We start from the raw sequence: 24,162 nt of genomic DNA, 5'->3' as shown, positions 1-24,162 counted from the left end.
GTGTAGTATCCCCTTTTTTTTCTGGACCCAATGCTAGCACAGGACACCACTAGAGACAGACACAGAACATGCAACACTGAACACAGAATTTGTCGCGACACTATAACCATGGTTTTTTATAACTTTTCAGCTGGTACCAGCTTTTTTGATGTTCTGGTTTAGAGCCTGAAAGATAGAAGCTTGGAAACAAATTAGCACAGTGCTTTCAACCTGGCAGAACCTGCTTGGTCTCTGCCACAGTGTGTTTGGTACTTGGGGCTGCACAAATGCTAATTAAGTGGTGCATTTTTTGTTAGTGTAAATTCTCCCTTTCTCTCAGTAAAAGGGCGTTAACACTTCATTTAGAAAAAAATCTGTTTTAAAATCTCCAGCCATTTTGCCATGGCCTGGAGATACTTGTCCTGAAGACTGCGGTCTGTATGGGACATGGAGTTTGTGTGAAACCCCTAATATGTTTTCCACAAAGGATCCTCCCTTGTCTGAGTCGATAATTTCGGGAGTCCCATATTTGCAAACCACTTCAGCGAATAGTTTTTTAGCGGCTGTGCGGGCGCTATTGTTTCTAGTAGGGAAAGCTTCCACCCAACCTGAAAAGGAATCTGTGATTACAAGTAGATATTGAAATTTTTCTTTACTCCTTGGCAATTTATTAATGAAGTTAATTTGGATTTTATGCCAGGGTCCCAGCCTTCTTTGATGTAGCATCTGAGGCTGGTGTGGAGGACAAGCTTTATTTTTGGCACACTGTATACAATTTTTGACCCATGTATTTACATTATTTTTTATCCCCTTCCATTTTGCCACTTGCTTTAACCTTTTCAGCGTCCCTTTTACTTCTTCATGCATGAACTGATGAGCTATAACCAGTTTCTGCCTCTCAATCCTTTTTGGGACGCGGACTGCTTTTAATACCTTTTTTTCCTGCCTTCGGGTTACCGCTGCTATTTCTTTATAATTTCTGGCTATGGCATTAGCACGGTTATTTTATACTGTTTCAGCTGCAGAGCCTTTTTTATGTGCCTTAACATGTTTGATTTTAAGCTGGTTGGGATGAGAGGTAACCCAGGCATAAATCCATTTTCATTTATTTATATATGCTATTTTTTTCCATCTGTGGCTTTCCAATTGTTCCTCTGCCAATCAAACATCCAATATTGCACCCCATTTACACAGTAATTGCTGTCAGCATAGATGTATACAGTTTTGGGGCAGTTTTCTGTTTTATATTGTTTTAGGACTGGGTATATGGCATGGAGTTCAGCATGTTGTGCTGAGCCATGATCCAAATACCCCTATAGTACCTTTTTTTTTAAATTAATGGCTGCATATTTGATTTTTTTTTTACCGTGCACCACCATGGAACTACCATCGGTGTACCAAATATGTCTCTCCTGACCCATGGTATTTAATTTTTCCAGGGGGGGGGGGGGGTTGCTTGGGCTTGTGCTATTCTTTGTTTTAGTGTGACTGCTGGACATACATTTTATTTTTTTGCTTTTGCAGCAGAGGCTTGTAAATTTTGGTGCAGTTTTTTATTTTTGCAAGTAGCCAATTGAAGGAATACCTTGTTACAGGTCTTCCATAGAAGCCAAACTGCAGCTGCTTTCTTTTGTTTTTACAGAGTTTTTATGTACCCTCGTCAAAGTGACAGTCTGATTACACAGAGCCATTTTAAGGCTCGGTGTTTCTAGCAGTGCTTTTTTTTGTTTTGTGCACCTCACCCCTGCTGTTGCTTCAGAGGGGCATTGTTAATTTTTTATTTTTTTACTACAGCTCTCATTTGCTATTTTGTTACACACACAAAAACAACTAAACAAACAAACAAGAAGAATCCAGAATCTTTTTTTATTTTTCTGATTTTGACTGCCCTGCTGCAGTTACAACTTTGGTTTTTATTAAAAACATTTTAAATTTTGTAAAGCACCGAGTTACCCCTTAAGGGTTAAATGCCAAATCCCAAAAGCCAGCCAACACTGATTAGCTGTGTCTGGCAAAAAAGGTCTGTCAGTTTTGCAACTTTGAATTAAATAGTTAAATGGATTTTTAGTGGCATTATTTAAAACAAAACAAAAGTAATTTATCTTAAACTTACAAAACAGGAGTTTTACAAACCAGATGTGTTGGTTTAGGTTCTTAGAACTTTACATATTTTCACAGACAAATAGATACATACACATTTTTTTTTCTTAACATTTTTTTTACATTGCTGTTTTTACATAGCTGTACATAGATTATATTTTTTTTATACATTTGGGTCAGTTAAGTTTTAATAGAATTCCCTCATGTTTTTAACAAATTTGACTAAATTGTTTATAGTCAAATTATTTTAAATACCTGGATTATTTACAGACATTCCTTTGGAAAAGGGCCCATTTTTCCTTCAGAATGGCTGTAAAGAAACCAAGAATTCCTTTTCTCTTTAACATGGTACTTTTTAACATTTTTACAAAGTTTAACTGCTTAATTTTGTTCAGCCTCTGTAGAGTTAACTTTTTAGGGTCTTTTCTTAAAGTACTGTTTATTTTCCAAAATGACACCTTTATTAATTAGATTTTACCATTTTAAGTATTGTTCCAGGGATTCATGCCTGCACTTATTGCTTTTTTACTCCTGCCACTATGCCCTTAAGGCTTTCAACCAATTTTTTTATTTGTTGCTTGCCTGCTTGTCTGGGCCTGATTCTGCTTTTTTCAATGAACCTTTCCTTTCCATGGGCACAAGCTTTGTTCCACTACCAATTTAGCAAGGAGGGTGGGCTTCTTAACCAGCCCCCACCCTTCCTGGTCCCTTTCCTTAAACATTTTTTTCAATATTGTGAAATGACCACAATATCACTCACAAGAAAAACAAAACAAAGCAAAACAAACAAACAAACAAACATAAACCACACTACACTGCCCAAACTCCTATATTTTTCAGAGTTTGGTTTAACAGAACAAGATTTGTATCTTATGATTTTAACCCACTCTGGGCCAGAGGGAGAGATACTAAGCTTCCCTCTGTATTGCTTGGGCTTTTACCACCGAGGGTTCATCCATCAAATATAAAAATCCTTCCCAGGATCAGAGCGAGAAACAGTAAGTTTTCCTCTGTACAGGCTGTTAGGCGGAGGTAGCTGTCATTACAAGCCTCCCACAGCAGCCAGATCCCTGCAGCGTTTCTTTTTGCTGCATTTGGGGGTTTACATATGAGGATATAGTGGGCCAATCTATCCTTCAGGTTTGAAATAGAGCAAGCATCTGCAAGGGCTTGTTCAGTCCAAGGACTGTGCCCATATCTCTGAAGGATTTGTTTAAAGGGTGTTATTTCTTTTACAAAAGGTGAGGTTGGAGCTCCTTCAAACTTCATTCCTGTCTCTGAGACTGTTCTCCCTTGTCTTTTCTTAAACATTTTTAACACGTGTATAGTTTTCTTTGTCACCCCTGAACCCTTGCAGCGAGTGACACAGCCTAAATTATCTTATCCTGCTACCCCTGATCTCGTTCAGCGAGCAGCTTTACCTTGCCCTATAGGCTCTTGTTACCCCTGATTTCTCAGTGAACACTTTGGATAAGATTAAATTAGGACAGACCCCCACCCTCTGTGATTAAAGGGCTGGGAGTCTCAAATGAATTAGCATACACTCTAAAAGTGGTGGAAACAGTAAATTAAAATATGGTTAAGGATAAAATGTATGCTGATAAATGCTTAATATACATAAATGGTTAGAAAGGTGCCAGCCTAAAAAAAAAGTATCCATCGGCCAAAGAATGTGTCAAGTGGATGACCAGAAACCCCCGGAGGGTAAACTGGGACCCACCCCATCACCTGGAAGGATAAAAAACACAAACTTTGGACAGTGTGGAGCCACCAGAAATGTGCCACTTTGGACAGGAATGTGCCATCTGCTGATTGAGTCAGCAACAGCAGGATAAAACAGCTCCCATAAACTAACATAGGAACTAATTCCTATAAGAATGGACTCTAAAGACTGATAACTTTGAGTCTCTGGTTCTGCTGCCAGCCTCCAGGAGCATCAGGTGCACCTGACACAGACTCGGCTCCATCCTCATGACCAAGATACCTGGCCAGTAACTTGGCATGAGCAACTTCTAGGCTGGTAACTATAACACCTATACAAAACTTAAATAAATGATTGTGTAAATGAATCTCTCTCTCTCTCTCTCTCTCTCTCTCTCTCTCTCTCTCTCTCTCTCTCTATATATATATATATATATATATATATATATATATATATGTATATATATATGTATGTGTGTATGTATAAAAAATAAGTAGTCAAACAACGTTGTTTACTTTTATCTTTTGCTTTATCAGTATATTTACAATAAATGTGGCATCTTTGCCTTATCCCTCTTAATAAGATCCTGCTGGTTTTTATTCTATTGGTATAACAAATATTTCTAACTTCAGATACAGAAGTGATACAGGCATACAGATTGGATAATCACATTTAGTAAATCATAATCTTTCCAATGATCTCTTACATGAGCCATCTTGCATAAAGTATATCTTAGTTATGTCATATCCATATCATAAGCATATTTTCATAAAGAACATGGGGCGTAACATCACACACCTGCAGCTCCCATGGCAGTCCATGGGCTGAGTCCTGGGGTCTTGATTCAGTTGTTGAATTGAATCCTGATTCAGGTTAAACTCCCATTGGTTTGAATGCAGCTAAACATAAATATACAAGGATTTAGCACAGCATATTAGACCTCTCTATTGACCAAATTCATCAATGACATCAGCACTGACCTATACTCTGTCTCTTACCCTTTCTGTTTTCCAGAATCTATAGTGTACATTCCCTGGCTGGAGTACAGAGTAGAGGAAGATATTGGTGAGCTGTTAATTCCTGTTAGGAGATCTGGAGATATCAGTCAAGAACTAATGGTCATTTGTTCCACATATCAAGGTATGTTACCTACTAAGATAACAAAGATATACAATGTTGTGCCAGCCTTTACATGGAGTAATAGAGACACTTCATTAATATGAATGTACATGTATGTTATTCAATATGGGGCCAGTCCAATGCCTATTGAAATCAAATGGAAAGAGTCCTATTGATTTCAATAAGCTTTGGATCAGGTCTTATTTTTGGTTGCAAGTTATCTATTATTTTTCATTTGTCTAGTGCCCATCTTAGGGATAGTTTTCAAAAAGTCTGGTATACGCTTTCTGAGCAAGATGCTATTATTGTTGGCATTCAACAGATAACTGCAGTCTGCCCAATTTCAAAAATGGTGCTTTAAACACTAATAAAATTAATGGCAGAATCAAATACTATAGTATAAAGGAAAATAAGCAATTACTCTACAGCTAACGTATTGTTTTTGTTTATATTTCTGAAGTTCTCATTGCCACTGAAGTACTATTTCATCTTTCAACCAGTAGCTTAGCCGTCCATCTTCCAAGGTGAAGTTGCATGGATTCTGTGGCCTACAAACTCTGGTCCATATCATAATTTTATCTACCATGAGTAGTTCCATTGATATGAGTGGAACTCTTTAGTGTGTAAATTTAAGCAAATTTTCAGGAACGGGATCCATGTGGCCTACATACACAAAATTGTTACTAGGGTCACTCATGATAAACTATTTTATGTGTGCTGGATGCAGGGCCGCCCAGAGGATTCGTGGGGGGCACTTCGGCAGCGGGTCCCAGAGCGGAAGGACCCCCCACCGCCGAATTGCCGCCGAAGACCCAGAGCGGAAGAAGCTCCGGGGGCCCAGGCCCCACAAGAGTTTTTCGGGGCCCCTGGAGCAGGGTCTTTCACTCATTCTGGGGGCCCCGGAAAACTCTCGTGGGGGTCCCTGCGGGGCCCGGGGCCTGGGGCAAATTGCCCCACCTGCCCCCCATTCTGGGCAGCCCTGGCTGGATGGACCATGTTTGTGCAGCTTGAGACCATGCTCAGATCAAAAGTTTATACAATCAGTGTACTTCAGAAATTAATTTACAAGATATATAAACCCAGAAATGTATGTTAACTGCCCCACTGACCATGCCCCAGGCCGGGCAATACAGCTCTGAAATACATTCTAGCTTACATTTTAAAATATTCTTTTCAGTGATTGTAAAATCCTCTGGTGCTCTCTGCTTAGCTAAGGACATCCCAGAGTGAATAATTTGGTAGCATTGCTGACACAATTAGCCCCTATGGCCCTGATCTTTCAGTTATCTCGGTGTAGGCAGACCTCTGTTCCTGCATGGAGCCCTATTTGGTTTTGGTGGGACTGTGTGGGTAAAGATATCCACCCACCCACAGAAATTTGTAGGATTAGGGGCCTTAGCTTGCATTTTTCATTTTAACTTGGCAGTTCATCTGTAAGATATTTGAGTGAACATTCATAAACAATACCTATAGTACAGGGATCTGACCTCACAGTTATGCCCTTATTTCATGTGTATCAAGTCATAATAGTTATAGTCTCACAGTGGTTTCAGTTTAGCCCTTAAAACAAATCTGCTTGAGTCTTAAGAACTGCACCTTACCAAATACAGTTGACTGTGTGTTTAAACCAACAACATCTCTTACTAAACACAAAAACCTACGTTAAATTAACATTCTTCAGGTTTTAAAGTCAAGCACGCAAAAGATAGGAAATGCCTGAATTAAGGTTTCCTGTGTAAACATAATTCAGCCTCTTTGTGTGTATATGTTATGATACAGTCTTTAATTACATCACCACGGATTATTTTTTTCACAGAACTCCTGCTTCACTCAGTGCACAGATAGACCTGCTTTGGGAATGAATCAGGGTTGTGTAGTGAAAGAAACTATTGTCTGTAGTTTGTCAAAGTTATAAACAACTGAAAATAGATTCTTATAATGGGACATACATTGGACAACCTTAATAATCGACTGTACTACCAGCCACTCCTATGATAAAGGATGACTTCTTACTCAGATTATACAGACCATAATGGGAGAGGTTGTGAACAGCATATTTAAAGAGAGTTGTTGGGGTTTTTTGCTTTTAGGAAACGCGTTCTGGTTTCTGCACATGCTGAAAGATTTATAGATCCATTAAGGCAAATAGATTTGGGTTTGTGAAGCATGTCGGCTGTTGAGAAGGAGGAGCCTGTTGAAGTTTCAGATGTTAAGTATGTCAGCCCAGTTGTGGGGTCTCATGACAAGATGCAAATATTACACTGGCCTATAGCGGTGTTACAGAGATTAGATGGCTTTAGCTTCACTAACTTTCGCCATGGAGCTTTCTCAGTGGCGTTTTGTCAGGGGCCAGCCTGCAGCAGATCCAGTCTCGTGGCAAGCCAATGAGTGAAGCTGTCTGACACTGCCACCTGATTGGCTGCTGGAGTCTACAGGCTGATACTTAAGCTCAGTAGCAGCAGCAGGCTTCCTTGCCTGCAGCGGCACTTGTTCCTGTCCCTACTTCCACTGCCTCTAGCCTTGCCCCTGTGCCCCAGCCCCAGCCTGCTCCAGCCCCCAGCTCCTTCCTGACCTCTGACTCCCAGCTCAGACCCTCGGCTCCACCTTCGAACTGCAATGCCTTTGGCATAGGCTTCGGCCTTGGACTCCCAGCTTTGGCTTCACTCGGACCTGCCCCATCTGGATTCAGCTCTAACTGGTAGGCAGGACTGTTGCTCCAAGCATTAGGCAGGACTGTCCACAATTCAGTCACTGACACATTTGCACATGCAGATATGGTGATTTAAAGTGATTCAGATGTACTGCATAGGTGTAGCTCTCGCAACTCCTCTTTATATTGTAAAATGCAATATTCTTTTAGTATCTCAGTGTATGTAGACTACATGAAAGAGGGAAAGCTTGTATAATCTGTCAGCCTGATCCTGGAAGATACTCAGCAGCTTTGCTCCTAGTAGAGTTAAGGGCACTCTGCACCTCACAGGATCAGATCCAGTGTTGCACACTCTTACTTTACAATAATATGGCTTCTGGGAACCAAGTTGCATTGGACAGGCAGAAGACGAAGACAAACAAACTAGGATTCCACAAGACTGGGGATTCCCTTCTCTATGGATCCAGGGAATCTGGGATTCAGACAACATACTTCTATCCTCCATGAACCCCCAAATTTCTCTCACTGAGGGGGAAAAGATTCTGTGAGGTGAACCTTACCAAGTGTTTTGACCCCTCTAAGCCTCTCATGGGTTTTCCATGTGAGGGAAAGATGCAGTTTGGCCCTTTATTTGATTACTGGAGTGAGAATTTTCTCTTCTGCAGTGTGGAAGGACAAAAACTGACACATTTTACCCCTGCATATTGTGCTATAAATGAATGAAGCTAATTGAACACCCGCAAGTTTGGATGGATGCTGAAAAGAAAGTGAAATCACTGTCCCGGTGACCTCAGCTAGATGGTCAAAAAGCAAAGGCATATGGTTTGTTGAGGAGAAATTCTTTCATAATCTGGAGAGTTATTCTCAGTGTTAATAAGACATTTATAGGCAGTATATGACACACAGATTGTATCTGTTTGTCTAAATCTTTGTGCGGGGTTGTCAGCCACATACTTTAATGCTGTTTCTTTTATTGAAAAAAATCAGCCACTACATTTATATAAATTTCTTTCTTTTCACATTTGCTTTTTCTAAGGATAAACAGTTCTTCATTGATGAACAAGATCTTTATCATTGGATGAGCTTCCCAATGAAGGGAGAAAGTAGTTTTACCTCCATGAAGGGGAAGAATACATCAGTTTGTGGCGGGGGAGGGGAGGAGAAGCCAAAGATGTGGAGCCTTTCCACAGAATATAGTAAAACCTGTATTCCTCACCACTGTTAATGTCTCAAACATCCTGAGAAATTATGGTTGGTTAATAACTCGGTCAGAGGCAGGCAGCATTTTGGAAGTTTTTTTTTTTTTCTTAAAGAAAGAGAGACAATGAGAGAGATTCAGGCAGCTCAAATATACATATATATACATACATACATACAGGGGCCAGATAGTGGATTGATTGGAGAACGGTGTCATATCCCTTTATAATTATACTCAGGCATTTTCCTTTCTCCTGTCCTAGTGAAGCAGAAGGATAATCAAAACTCTACCGCGCCATTCAGCTTTTCTTTACAACAGCTTCACAGTAGAATTAGGTGAAGCAGAAATACCAACAACAAAACTTCTAATTGAAAACATTTCACTACGTATCCTTTGTTGATGATATAGGTCCTGATTCAGCAAGGTAATTTAGAATGTGCCTAATTTTAGGTATGAGTGGTCTCATTGACTTCAGTGACCGTGGGACCATACTGCATGGTAATGGATACCTAATCCTTTTACTGTATATGAAACATCATCTAAACCAGGGGTTCTCAAACTGGAGGGTCAAGACCCTTCAGGGGGTTGTGAGGTTATTATGTGGGGGGTCATGAGCTGTCAGCTTACATCCCAAACCCTGCTTTGCCTCCAGCATTTATAATGGTGTTAAATATATAAAAAAGTGTTTTTAATTCATAAGAGGGGTTGTACTCAGAGACTTGCTATGTGAAAAGGGTCACCAGTACAAAAGTTTGAGAATCACTGATCTAAACTGATACTTTAATAGGAATTTATATTTCAAAATTGTCACATCAAAGGCATTGATTTCCACTTCTCTTTCCTGTAGGTAATGGACATAGGACATTCCACAAATTGTTTTCCTCAGTACTTTAAAACATAATACTTTTCAACAGAGTTGTTACCCTACTTCATTAGATAGGGCATTTTATGAAGAGATGGACCTGAGCTGCAAAGATCAGATCCAGATTTTGATTCAAACTTTCCCTAAATTCAGATCCAGATTTTTGGGTGGGTCATTACAGGTATATCTGCGCTGCAGCTGGGAATGTGCCTCCCAGCCTGAGCAGACAGACTCTTCTGCTAACACACTAAAAATAGTGTGTGCATTGCAGACTCTCAGATTAGCATCCTAGCTCACACTCACCCAATCCCCTGGGTCTGAGCTCAGGTGGCTAGCCTGAGCCTCTACCAGTGCCAGAAAGGCCACTCTTCTATTTTTAGCGCCCTAGCTCAAGCCAAGCTAGTGCGAGTCTGTCTCCTTGAGCAGCCTTGTTCCCAGCAGCAATATAGACATATCATATAAAGGTAGATGACAGCTGCAAAATGCAGACCCAGATCCCAGCTTCCCCAAAAGTTTAGGGATTTCGAGATGCAACTGGAATTGTGCTCATTCCTAATTTGATACTACGTATGGAATTACTTTCATGAATACAGGCAGAGCACTGAGAATTAGATTTATATCACAGAGGGGTTTTTTGTTTTTAAATCTTAAATTTCCCAACAGAATTTACCTACATACACAATGCACTCAGGATAATGCTGTAATCTCTGGATCTGTCTGTCGGAGCTGATTATTGTTGAATTTACTATAAATTGAAAAAGGAAGATGGCAGAGGAGGGCAAAATGCTGCCTATTATAATATATACCAGATAACTATTTGATGCTAAAAATAAAATGTACTAGGGGACTAGATTTCATAAAGATCAGGTCATCACCATTAATAAATGAAACTAAGCTTAGATAGATGCTGGCATTTAGTCTGAGCAATGAAATGTGGAGATTTTGATGACTCTTTTTCATGTAGAAAGAAGTCCTCTATCAGCTAATCAAAGCCTGTGATATCAACATTCTGCATGCTCTCTGAGCAGGAAAAATGGAAGCTCATTCTCAGTTTTGTAGCCTTTTTTCTTTTTAACTTCTAGTTCAGAAAGTCTGTTTAAAGTCTTCTCCTTCCATTTTGCTCCTTACCTTGGCTGTCATACTCAGAAAGCCTCCGTGACTGGCAGGAATCTTTAGAAAGTCAAGGACTCAAAGGTCATTTGTTCCTTTACGAGAGATTTGCAGGGGTTTACTAGCATTCCCCTCCCTTCCTCTTTTGTGGTATGCTGGGGCACAAAAGATCTCACTGAGCGATTTAGGACTTTGCATCCCTGTGGGCTGTCAATCTGTCTGGCCTTAGCAATACTGGCCATTTTGCCCAAATAGACAGTCAATTACCCTAATTGCTATGTTGTTCTATGTGGCCAGCAAACTGGTTGCAAGTAAAACAGAGTTTTAGCCAAAGCCCTAAATGTGGCAGCCTCCACTTCACTGTTATTTTTTATCCTAATGCATTCCTATCCCTGAAAGGTTCTTACATGTACCTGTCTGACACATGAAAGACCCAGTCTGCACATTGGGGACCATGGTGTCACTGCAAGATGAGAATTTGTTCAGCCCTCTGGAGGATCAGCCAGCTACTTAAGGTGTTTAAAATAGATTTAGTTGTCTCACTTTAGGCATCTAAGTCTTAAATTTTGGCTCACAGTGTTTAGATTAAGTAAATATATTTGTCAGCCAGAGTGATTTTTATGTCCTAGTAATTACAGCGAGATGGAAGTTGAGCCTGAATTCCTACCATTTGTTTGATTGAGATCCTAATCTTAAACTTCAGTGAGCATTCTGGGTGTGCAATACAAGATCGATCCTTAAAGGATTTGTTCGTAGTAAAAATGTAGCAGTTCTAATGAGCAAAAGGATTTATGAAGATTTGTCTAGATGTAGATTTGTCTACTGATCATCACCTTTCAACAATGTGGGGGGGTCCAATCCAGGCACCATTTGCAGGCAGAGAATTTGTGTGCTTTCTCAACTTGATGATAAAATGAAATTGTCTTTTTCTTCCAGGACAGAAATAAATAGTTGCTTTATTTCATTACAATATATTAATTTTTGCATACACACTCTTGACATCCCAGTATTTGAGTATCCTGTACAACAAAGATCAGAAGTAATGTTCAATTTGTTACAGGCCAAAATCTGCTCTCATCTATACTTGAGGAAGTCCATTGAAGTCATAGTCACGCTTAAAAAAGAGCTGCAGGATCTGACCCATAGATGTTAGTTTAAAAAACAATGCTGCAACTTAAAATTACTTTTCAAAGGGAATGCATTCGTTCACTGTTGTGTCAAATGAGTTTTAATAGTTTAAAAAAATGTAACTTCAAGAAGCAAAAGGTTTGTTTTTACTCTTGTGATAACACACATATAGGAATAAAAATGCAAGTGGCTACCCATTATTCCATGCATATTATTCAAGACATGAAATATATTAACACTTTATGCAGTTAATTGTGAGAACTCAACAAATTTTTACCTGTGTTTAAGGAATTACTTTTAATATATTTATACTTCAGCACCAGCATAAAATACATTTAAACCATTTTTTGTTGTGTTTCAGTGTGGAAGTACTGGTTTTTCCTCAATATTCTGATTCCCTTTCATTCATTTTCTCTCTCTCTCTCTTCCCTCTCCCTCGCACCCCCAATGTAGGCTCTGCCACAGGCACAAATCCCTCCACTGTGTTATCCTATTCTGACTACATCTCCCGTCCTGAAGATCATACCAGCATCATCCACTTTGATAAGGACCAGAGAGAGAAAACTTGTCGCATCATCATTATTGATGATTCCTTGTATGAGGAAGATGAGACCTTCAATGTCACACTGAGCGTGCCGATTGGTGGGCAAATCGGCACTAAATTTCCTAGCACCAAAGTGGTAATCCTGGCTAGCACAGAGGATGGTGAGTAGGCAGAAGCAATTTTATTCTGTTTTCATTTGTAGATCTTATCGTGCTAGGTGCCTTTTTTCACCGTATTTTTCCATCACACAAAGCTAAGGTTAAACTATTTTATGATACAAGGGCATAGGCCTAGGAGTAACTGCTTGTTCTATTGAAGTGTAGGTTTAGGATCAAATGGTTATCTGAATCATAGATCTGGGTTTACACTAGCTATTTTCTTACTGAAGTAAAGAGTCCAGGATTACACTGAATTTTATTCCTTATCTAGGAGCAGTCTTGCAATTTTATTAACCAAGGATTGATCTATTAGATTAGACTGGCTATTGTATCACTGAGGTACAAGTCTATGCTTATTTTGAATATTTTGCACAGATGTAGGATTAGTCTAGTTTTCAGAATGCAATCCATATCTAGCATTAGACTTTTTTCTCTGTGAAGTACCATTCCCTGGATAGAATTTTTACTATTTATTGTTAGGTGAGGTTGAAGATTAGAAATAGATAGTAGGCAGCTGGGAATGGCTCATTTATTTTATGACGCACTGTACCCTGGTATGTTTAGTTTAATCACTTTATTGGGAAGATATGGATATTGTGTGTTTTTATGAGATGGTAAGAAAGAAAGAAAAAGAATTTGGTTCAGGATCTGGTTATACGATACAGAGACAGCAAAGGACGAGCAATGTATTTTAGCTGCATAGTTTATCGGATGTATTTCAATACTAATCTTCACTATCCACGCTAATCCAGTCCTTTTTTGATCAGAATCTAATTGTGTTGTTTTAGGCAGAGATTTTGTAAGGAGAGTCTTTCGGGTTTAGGCTCTGACTATAAAACAATTTTTCACTTGTGATAGAAACAGGATTTGAACCTTGATCTTTAGAGGCAACAGGCTAGTGCACTAACTAACCACATCACCTTACTATACTCCATAGTGATCAGGTATAGGAGTAGGGCATCTTTGAACTCTTGAAGCAGTGATTTGTGTTTTCAGTGAGGCTCAAAGCATAGCACTCCTTTCAATAGTCATGGGAATTTTGGGCTTAACTTTCTATGCACCACAATAAAAATGTACTTCACTATGTTAAGTGAAGCAGAGATGTTAATAAAACCAGGATCCAGAAACAAGTATTACTATTAAGCATTGTTTTTATCTAACTTTTCCTGTCCTGCAGAAATTCAGCTATTCAAGACAGACACTAGCAAATTGATATGTGGACAGATCATATGTTGTTTTCTCAAATGAAGAAAAGAGGAGAATGGGTCATATTCATCCCTGGTGCAGTTCTCCTGAAGCTAGTGGAGTTACATCAGGGATGAATTTGGCCAAGGTATTTAAGTTAATGAAAATGTAATGGTCTTTAACTAGATGATGCTTGTCTAAAAGCCATTGTAATTTCCGCTGACAGTGACATCGCTGCTCCTTTATCCTATTTTGGGAACAGGAAGAGAGCATAAAGGACGAATTAAGCCACCATGAAAAGAAAAGAGCTTTTCCAGATTTAAAAACCAGGTTTTTTTACCTTCATGGAAAAAAAATCCACTTAGTAGCTGTAGCTAAAAACTGCTTCCCATGCTATGTGCTTGTCTCAAGCTTAATGCCATCAAAGGGTGCAACTGAGAATTGCCACTGTTGTGCAGCTTGCCTCTTGTCGGTCCTTGATTTGCGTCAGGCTATTCTGCTTGTCTCTTTTAGTCATAGAACTTTCTAAGGCCTCAGTCCAGCTTAAATATATGCTTAACTATAAGCATCTGAGCAGTCCCATTGACTTCAAAGTGAAACATTGATTTCAAGATTTCAAGAGAGGAGTTTTTAAGAGCTAATAGTAGTCTGAGGAGGTGGTGTTTAGACAAAATCTGGATTTAATTTCAGCTATGGTTTGACATTTGTGTCTCAGCCTGAACTAGGGTTTGGGCTTAGGTTCAGAAGTCTTGTGAATTGTCCTTGGAGGAGTTTGATCCAAAATGACTGAAGTCTTCTGAGACTGGATGATTTCATGAGATTTCAGTTATCCTGAGCCAAATCTGAACTGGATCCAGAAAACAGGCCCCTGCTGTTGTGGGATCTGATCTGGAAACCAAAACTACATAGGTGGTTTTGGATCTAGAGATGAGAAGCTGAACAACTTTCTGTCTCCCAAATTTTGGTAGCTGGCGTTGGATTTGAGCTTTGGACAGAACACTTGGGCCAAATTGACATTTCAAATTGTTACGCTTAACGGGATTTGCAGGCACTCTCAAACCAGAAAAATGCCTCTTTCCTACTGGAATAAGAATGATAGCTTTTAAAAGCTAAAAACAACAGATACAAAGAGTATGCTCAAGCCTCCCAAATAATGTGTTTAATTTCTTTGGTAACTCAGCACAGAGTTCTTTGACCAAATTACTCGTGACTAGGTGCACTGTGCCACAGTTCTTTTAGTCCTCTGAGCTGCACCAAAGCCTAATGGAAGGAGCAGAGGAGCTGGTCTGACAAAAACAAATGAAAGAGGACTCTGGAGCTAGTGGCAAAGTTGCAGTCATGGTGCCTGCTTCTCCAGTGCCTTTCACCTTGCGCTTTTCAGAGGTATAAATCAAGAAATGGTCAGTGTTGCGGAGTGTGAGCTAAGCCAAAAAAGTCCATAGTTGGTTCAAACAGAGGCATCTCTGTGTATAAAAAGCATTTGATTTTACAAGAAAAGATGCTGTTAAGTGGTTGCATGGTGCAGAAGGTTGTTGCACTCCAGCACAATTGTGAGTGGAGATTGCACTTGGGGCAGATAAGATTAAGGGGAAGTGCTAGCCATAGTCCTCCACGCTGAATGGTACAGTCTCAGCTCTGAATGCCCTTCGCTGCAAATGCACAGGGTACAAATGGGATAAGTGAGTAGAGAACAGATGTGTCTGAGGAGACAGACTTGAGCACTCAGATGAGTGCATAATATTAGCCTCTATGGGGCTGAACTGGTACCATTGAAGTCACTGGGAGTTTTGCCATTGGTTTCAGTGAGCGTAGGATTTGACCCTTGGAGGGCTAGGTAAGTAGAAGCATGATCTTTATCATTCTAATAAGAAGCTTAGCAAGGCTTCTCTTATGCTTTAATAGTCATGAGCAACTTGGCAGCCACACTGCACTTCTCTCACTAATGCTGGATCAGGCTCCATGTGCACGACCTGTACCAGTAATCATTTTTTACCTTGCACGTGTATGCACAACACTCGGTAACTGCACTGTGCGTGATCAAACCCAAAGAATTTTTTTTTTTTAAGATTTGGTTTAAAAGATTTCTTTCCAGAGGATTCCTGAAAGTAAAGAAACAAAGTGTTGGGTTTTATTTCCTGTGTTTGTTGCTTTACACTTCTCAAAATGCTTAATGGAACAGGTTTGGGTTCTCGGATAATCCATTATCAAGCGTGTCAGCACTAAGAGATATGTTTGATCACTAGAGCCTTGAACTAAGGGGCTGCTCGACATAAGAATTTCTAGAGCTCCAACATGTCAGTGAGAGTCACAGAGCCACACAGGGTAATCAACCTAAGCTTTCTCCTTGCAACAGAAAGAAAGTGAATTCAAATGTTAGCAGTAAACATTACAGGTGTTTGTAGAAAGTTTTATTACTGCATTTAGTGCTATTTAAATATTTATATGGCACCTTTAACAAATTAAACAGTGTCTTACAGAAAATCTGTTCTAACAGTAAAGATGGTGTAGCTGAGGTAAATGTCAGCCATTCAAACACCAGTGCAATAATTTGAGGCAGTATTCCCTTTCTGTAAGTCTAGTACTGGGGCTAGAATAAAGGTGAAGAGATGGTGTTCAGACACAGATCCATGTTAGGTTTAGGGTGGGTACAAGATAGCACTAGTATCTTGCAAGTAGCTCCAGTGAGATTTCTGCCCAGTCTCAAAAATCTTGAGATCACCAGATTCCATGAGATTTTTCACCATCATGAGCCAAAATCTTGTGGAATTTTTGCCTGCTTCCAAACATTGGCTCCTTCAGGTTTTAGTTCTGACATGGGACCAACATCATGGGAGCTGATTCATATCCAGTCATGCACTCCTTCAGACTCTGAAGGGTTTCAAATCTGAGGTTCTAGTTTTGACCCATCTTTGCTTGGGATACATATATATTTTGCATGTTATAATGGAGTGAATGTTAGAAAGAGCTTGAAATGGATTTGAATAGAGTTAAGAGGCATATATCAAGTGGTTCCTTAAAATGAAGAGCTTTATAACGAGAGAGCCCTGTAATTGTTTGTTGAAATAATATTTCTACTAGACTTTTCTGTCACTTCTCCTAGGCCCCGATCCTGCAACAGCATGTGCAGGTGAAGTCAATGGGACTCTACACAGATGCAGGGCTCTGCCTGCCAGTGTTGTTGCAGGATCAGGGCCTTCATTATGTCAATACAGGTACAGAGTAGCATCTTATATGTGTTATAAATACCCAGAGAAAACTCATAATTAGGTCTCGGGACTCATGTGAAGCCTCCATAGGCATCAGTTTGATTTAGCTCAACAGATGAAAAGGTTTAAAGCATAAGCATTTCTAAAGCTAATTAGTACTCCACATACCAGTAACATCACAGGTAGCATTTAAGTAAAGGAAATTGTTTGTTCAAATATTAAAGAAGTAGCAGAAACAGGTAGTCAAGACAAAATGCCAGTCCTTTGATCTAAGTTCTCTACATACAAGTAGACAATGAGGGTTTTGTAACAGGCCCTTGATCATATCCTAGTAAACTCTAGGTTCTGTATCTTTTTCATATTATGTGGGAACATGCTGTCTAACTGTGTGTAACCAAACAAAGGAACCAGTTGTTCAATAATGAGCTCTGAAGAAAGAGGTGCAAACAATTTATAATTTTATAAGCAAGCAGAAATCTTCATCAGCTCTTTGGCAGTGCCTGAGTAGCATCACAGATAGAGCAGGTTGCAGGACCATAACTTTGTTTTTTCAATAGTTAAGGGAATGCCAGGTTGTCTGCCCTGAGCAAACACTTTATAGGCCTTTTTGAAAACTAGGATATGGATTTTGAATGAATGGTTTGTTTATGGCAATTCATGACCATCAGTAAAGATTATTAGTTAGCTTAGAAGCCTTCTACTTCATGTAATTAAGTGGTTAGTAATTAAACTGATAGTTTCTTTATTGGCAGGAAAGGAAAAGGATAGGAAAAGAGGACAAAAAACTTGAATGACCTCCTTTGTTAGTTGCTTTCTTTATTAATCTGCTGCATTTCAAGATAAACTACTTTGGCTGGGATCCCTTCACCCCCTTTGACTTAATATCTGCTGTTTAAAATCCAAATATGTTTCTTTGTAAATTGAGTTACCGCTATAGAAAATTCTACCCAGGCATTTTTAGGGGACATACTAGCATATGTCCTCTGAATGCAAAGAATTTTTTTTTAAAAATCATGGTCATTAAAACTAGGGGAATCTCTTTGGCTTCACAGTTATAATTTTACAAAAAGCATGTGGCTTTAACTCAGTTGGGAATCTAGCTCCCTGTGTTTTGGTTATCTGTTATTAATACAAATGAAACGATATGTTAGATAGGCTTCTGTTCCTCTCCCGTTATTTTTAAGATCAACTGTATAGAGGGTACTGGCAGTATGTTTAGGTCCACATAGTGAGAGTGGATTATGTTTCAGAGACAAGCGATTAAAGCCCTGTAATAATTGAGGCATGACAAGTGTCGTGTTCCTTAAGGTCATGTCTGTTTCATAGTCTACTGACTATGTGTGTCTGCTACTTCTAGGAGAATACATGTATCTAGATTAAAAGACATTCGCAGACTGATATAATACTGATAATGCTATAAATTCCAAGTCTGTGCTAAGGACACACAGTATGTACATAAACACAAGGAACTATTCTCTTGAGACATATTGTGATTGCATGAAAAACAAATTCATTTGAATTATGAGAAGTACATAGTTACCTGTCCTTTAGAAACTTACAGTAAGCACAAATATTAGAAATTAAGAACAGTGTTTTAATACGTATTTTTGTTTTTCATTGTTATTAGACTTAGGCTCAGAAGTCCCAATCTAGATCATTTTCTAATTGCGGTAGGCACTTGGCATATATGAGAGAGTATGAGCCAGTCCCAAAAAGCTTACAATCCAATTTAAGACAAGGTTTTACAATGGAGATGACAAACAGTAGAAAGCATCAGGAGAGGAAGAACAATGCAATAAACAGGTCGTCAAATTTTCATTAAGTCCCATTTCCAAACTATAGGCTCATTTTCAATGGAAGCAGTGTTGATCCCTTAAGTTGTAATGAGTTTGCAGTACATATATTTGTAGACACAACATGTGCATTAAAAAAAGAAAACGCTACTCTACTCTTTTAGTTAAGGAGCCCGACCAGTGGTGCAAGTAGGGTGGTACGGTACACATACTGGTAAGATATAAGTAGGGTGGTACAGCATACCAAAAAGACACAGGAGGAGCCAGCCTCCAGCCCTCCATCAGCTGCCTCTCCTGAGTCTTCCTGCCTGGGGTCTGTACAGCAGAAGTCTCCGGTGCAGTGGAAGGAGGACTGAGCCTCCCCACCCAGATAACATGGGACAGATGTGGATCATGGGGAGGGGACGGGGAGAGCGTGGGGGCCCTGGCTGGGGGCGGGGCAGGGAGGAGTGGTGGTGGGGGTCACGTGGGGAGGTCATGTGTCCCTCCCATGAGTGCAGTGTACCGGCAATAAATGATTTCTACTTGCACCACTGAGTCTGACATATGAAGGCTTAGCTCAAGACCGTTATCCTGGACTGCAAGAAAGTTAAATTGCTTGATCTCTTGAAAGTTTAAAGGAATTTACCATTCATACTTCAAAACCTGTTAAGCCACTTGTGAGAAAGTGGACATATGGTATTTGAAAGCCAATTTCTATGTCAATAGAGCAAATGAACCAGGCTAATTTCAAATAAGTACAATATCTGGGGCAATCTCTTTTTCGGGGGAGAGGAAGAGAAGGGAAGAGAAATTGCACAGCTTATTAGCTGTCCTTTTAGGAACTATAATACATTGCACAATGGCAAGTGTACTTTGTGAACAAGATCAGTAAAATCACAATTTCTATAAGATTGCACTCCCCAAGCAATTAGAATGATTACAATAAACTATTTATATTGGGCTTTTGAAAAAAATTTATGTTCCCTGTCCATTCAGAGACAATGGGTCAGATTCTGATTCCAGTTACACTGATGTAAATCAGGAATTTCTCCATTTGACTTCAGTAGACTTAATCTTTTTATGTTCTACACTGTTAAATAACCCTTTTTTTGGTGTATAGTGTACTATTAGTCACTGGTTAATCTGATAGATGTGCCAGGAAGGAGCACCCAAATATTTAGATATCTGGAATCCTATTCTTCCCCTTCAGGATATGAATAATTCCCCATGACTTCAGTAGGAGTAACTCGTATTCTGTGGGAGGAGAATAGGGCACCTTGAAGTCATTTACTTTATCCTCAAACTCTCATCTACTTTCTAGAGCAATGTCAGAATATCCTGGAGGTTCCTGAGACCTTTAGTGGGTTTTTTTAATTTTTTTTTTTTTTTTGGTGGGGGAGGTGGGGTTTCTAATGGAGTAGTAATTATGGTCACCACAGTGTCTGAAATGTGATCCAGCAGAGCACCCAAAACTTCTGTTTTGAATGCTACAGAAGTCTGCACATTTCTGAAGGAAAAAAGGGAAGTGATTACTGCCTTTACTGTTGTAAACAAAAGCCCCTGATTTCATATCGAAATCGCTCCTTGGATATCTCCATCCCAAAATGTCTATATTTTGTCAGTCTTACTACTACACAGATTGTTGAGGAAGAACTTATTTTTGTCTATTTAAATCTAATCTGTCAAAAGGCTGCAAATAAATATGCATGAAGCCTCAGTTGGAACACTTGTACCTTCCTTAATAATGCCTGCTAGGTTCCTTGTCTCCTCTACAGCAACAGAGAGTCCCTTGGGATGATTAGGTTTTACTCAGTTAGTAAAGTAACACAGGAGTTCACAGTTCAGTGACTCGACACAATTCCCCCATGTACCTAAAGATGTCTGACAGCTTGGATGGCAAATGTTTGGATTTAGGCCAGATGGCTATTTGATTTGTGTGTGTGTGTGTGTGTGTGTGTGTGTGTGTGTGTGTGTGTGTGTATACGAAGCAGATAATGCCTGTGGCAAGGGTTAGTTGAAAGATGCTGCTCCCATTCTCGAAAGGCACAGCTAAATTCTTTTCCTGGCTCTGCCACTGACCCCCTGTGCAGAGTTGGACAAGTCACTTATACCCAAATTTTCAAAAGTGGTTACTAGTTTGAAGTGTCTCCATTTTTGGGTGCCCAACATAATAGACTAGGACTTGATTTTCAAAGATGCTAAGCACCCACAACTAAAGTCATTGGGCGCTGTGCAGGTTCAGCATCTCTGAAAATCAGGCCCTAGTTGTCTCCAGCTGGGCACCAAAAACCAAGCCACCCTGCATTACTGGCCATTTATGGGAATTTGAGCTTTAGCCCCTCTGTGCCTCAGTTTACCCAGCTATTCAGTGGGGATAATGGCACTTATGCAGCTTTCCTCTGAAAGGTACTGAATAAGTGCAAAGTATTAAACTGACATCTAAATTTTCATGCCACTAAAGTGATTACCATTAAAAAGGTGCCGGTTTCAGTGTGAAAACAGATCGTATTACCTTGATCTTACAGGTGTTACCTATTCTAGGCATTAATACATACCAGTAATAATATGTAGCATGGGAAAAACTTGTCAAGCTGTAGTAAACCTGATTTCAGATAATACATGTCATAATATAAAGACAGCTATTGTTTAGATGACAGAAATAGCTGAAGCTGTAAATAGAGGCTAGGAGACACTGTACGTTGTGTTATACCTTCCTATAGTGCAAAGTACCCCCAGTGCAGGCTTCATGCTTTTTGGCTGGGACTCAGAGGACATTGCTTACCTCCACAAGCCACCCTGATTTGCTAAAAGCTGCTAAATTACTGCTAGTTTGAAACAGTCTTGTGATGTTTGATCTCTTACTCTAAACAACAGGGTGACTGCTTAAACCCATTTTAACTTTGATCTTTTCCCTGATCTGGATCTTAAGACTCCATCCCCTCCCCATTAAAAATTAAGGCCAGTTTGTCACATTGGCAGCGGGAGGAGGATCGCAGGAGAGAGAGAAGAAAGATTACATTTTAAACTGCTATGTCCATGTCAAAATTTTGCTTTGATAATAATTAAAAACAGAAGTTTTAATATCTGAAGTTCCATTTGCTTCCCCCCACACACACACTCTACCCCCCAATGCACATATCCCTTTGACTTGGGATTTTTGGGGATTTTTTTTTTAATTTGCTTTATAGTAAGTTTCAGATATGTTTCTACTTTATTTTAGTTAAAAGAAAAGATACTGTGAGGGTCACCCCCACAGATTCACAGATTATTGGCTACATAAAGTACTGTTTTTGAACTGGTGTGAAGCTAAACTGCTAGAATGAATACTGAGGTTCTTAAACTGAACTACCCGTCACAGAGGGGAAAATCAGAAACCTTCAGGAAATGTAATACTTTCTCACTCTTAAAAGCACATTTTCAAAGCATGCCCTCCACTTGTGAGGACAAAAAATGCACATACATGCCTCTGCACACACTCTAACCTGCATGCACATGTTCAGTTATTTAATACCTGTGTGCTCACAAGTGTTGGAATTTATACTTGCAAACTCTATTGGTGTCAATGGGCTTCGCAGGTGCAGTTCCTAACACTTGTTTCTATGTAGGTGTTAAGAGCATTGAAAGTGGGCGTACAGGTACAGGTGACCAGCTGTGTGTGCCTGCAGAGTGCAAGTACATGTCCCCATATTTACATGTGCACAAATGAGGCTCTTTGGAAAAAAGCTCTTTGGAAAATTTACCCTGTATCCATTCTGTTCCCCTCTTTCTCTCTCCCTGTGTTTAGAACCTGCTTTATACTTTGGTGACACTGAATATCGGGTGGATGAAAGTGCTGGTTACGTTGAAGTTCGTGTCTGGAGAACTGGAACAGATCTCTCCAAACCGGCCTCCGTCACTGCACGTTCCAGGAAAACTGAGCCAGTATCAGCGGAGGGTGAGTAGCTTTGAACAACATTTTTTATTTGAGATTTCTCTCTGATCTGTACTCACTTGGGGTGCTATCAGGGTTTATTCTTGACACTCCTCTGATTCAATGTGTGTGTGTGAGGCTATTGGCAGGGTTATTGAAGTGTGGAATCTGGTGTTTTCAGCAGGCAGATAATACCCAGTTTTATGTCTGACTCAGATAGTGCAGATTTCATTCACCAACATCTGATAGTCTGGGGCATGAATGTTAATAAGATGACTATAGCTCAATCCACACAAGACTGAAGTGATGAGGATAGGCTGGGGGAAGCAACTAGAACAGATGGCACAGACAATACTGTCCCCTTTGAGTATGTTCCTCTGCCATTGGTCACCTGAGTTTGCAACTTAGGGGCGTTGTTAGGCCTCCAGTTGCTTTAGATGATCATAAGATACAGTGGCCAGGATGGCTCTATTCCTGCTGCATCTAGTAAAGAGTTTATAACCTCTTCTATGGGATGCAGACCTCACTGCTGTTATCAATGTTTTTGTCACCTCGTAATAAGATTACTGCAATGAGCTCTGCATGGGGCAGAATGCCAATGTCCACTCCTTACCTGGTGTATTTCACCAGGATCACATGTCACCAGTGCGCTGTGATCTGTGTTGGCTGTCTGTTGGTTCATGAGTGTAATTCAAGGTGTAATTATTTTTTTAACCTATAAAGCCCTAACTGGGTTGGGGTTGGTCTACCTTAGAGACTACCTCTTTTCCCATTTAATATTGCCACAGCTGCAGAGAACAGAGGGTATACAAGCTGGATCTCCCTCCGTTATTAGGGAGGAAACTGCTGGCACTGCATTTTCCATGAGAGCCCTGGGACTTTCCCTTCCTCACTTTGATCCAAAGTAGCCCAGATCTGTTGACTGCATCTGCAAAATAGCTCATCGCTTGGCCAGGTTGTAAAGACAATCTCTTTGAGGGATTTTGGGAGCATTTGGGTAGGATGGAGTTTTGCTGGGATGCTGTTTGTTTGAATTTAATTAAGCAGCCAGTAACATAAAGAGCAGTTGTGGTAACTGCTAGGTATTGGGAAGCAAACAGGATAATTTGTTCCTCCTCATTGGTGATATGCTGGCAAAAGACAAATAATGCTTCAGTGACCTTCCCATTAATCAAGTTGAAAGCAGTCTTTTCTTTTTTTAATAAGTGTGCGATAAATGGTCAGTGCTGGTGCCAAAATAACAAGTAATAAAGGGTAAATAGGTAAAAATAAATAGGTACAAGTGGCATTTAATTAAATACTTATGATATCCATACAGGGAAATAGGAGAAATGAGGGTTTGGATGGAACTACTGTAACGGCGCTGCAAAAACACCCCCCTGAGCGCAGCAAGTTGCAGCACTGTAAAGCACCAGTGTAAACAGTGCACCAGCGCTGCGCTGCGACCACACAAGACATGTTAAAGTGCTGTCGTGGCAGCACTTTAGCGTTGCCAGCGTAGACTAGCCCTGAGTCAGGAAAGTAATTAGACACCAC

At 39.9% G+C, this 24,162-nt stretch overlaps 1 protein-coding gene across 4 annotated transcripts in view; it reads left to right on the top strand.

The window, feature by feature from the left end:
- The window catches only part of FREM3 (FRAS1 related extracellular matrix 3), a 125,144-nt gene that overhangs the window by 71,044 nt on the left and 29,938 nt on the right, over positions 1–24,162 (top strand). For all 4 annotated transcript variants that reach the window (XM_005284465.4, XM_042850284.2, XM_065597761.1 and 1 more), the window contains 3 exons: positions 4,796–4,921; positions 12,302–12,553; positions 22,501–22,650. In XM_005284465.4, coding sequence (XP_005284522.4) covers positions 4,796–4,921; positions 12,302–12,553; positions 22,501–22,650 — 528 coding nt within the window. The remainder of the gene's footprint in view (positions 1–4,795; positions 4,922–12,301; positions 12,554–22,500; positions 22,651–24,162) is intronic.

The sequence above is a fragment of the Chrysemys picta genome, chromosome 5, assembly GCF_011386835.1.
Source record: "Chrysemys picta bellii isolate R12L10 chromosome 5, ASM1138683v2, whole genome shotgun sequence".
Lineage (NCBI taxonomy): Eukaryota > Metazoa > Chordata > Testudines > Emydidae > Chrysemys > Chrysemys picta.
The sequence above is the reverse complement of the archived record's forward strand: the minus strand, read 5'-3'. Positions and strand labels throughout refer to the sequence as shown.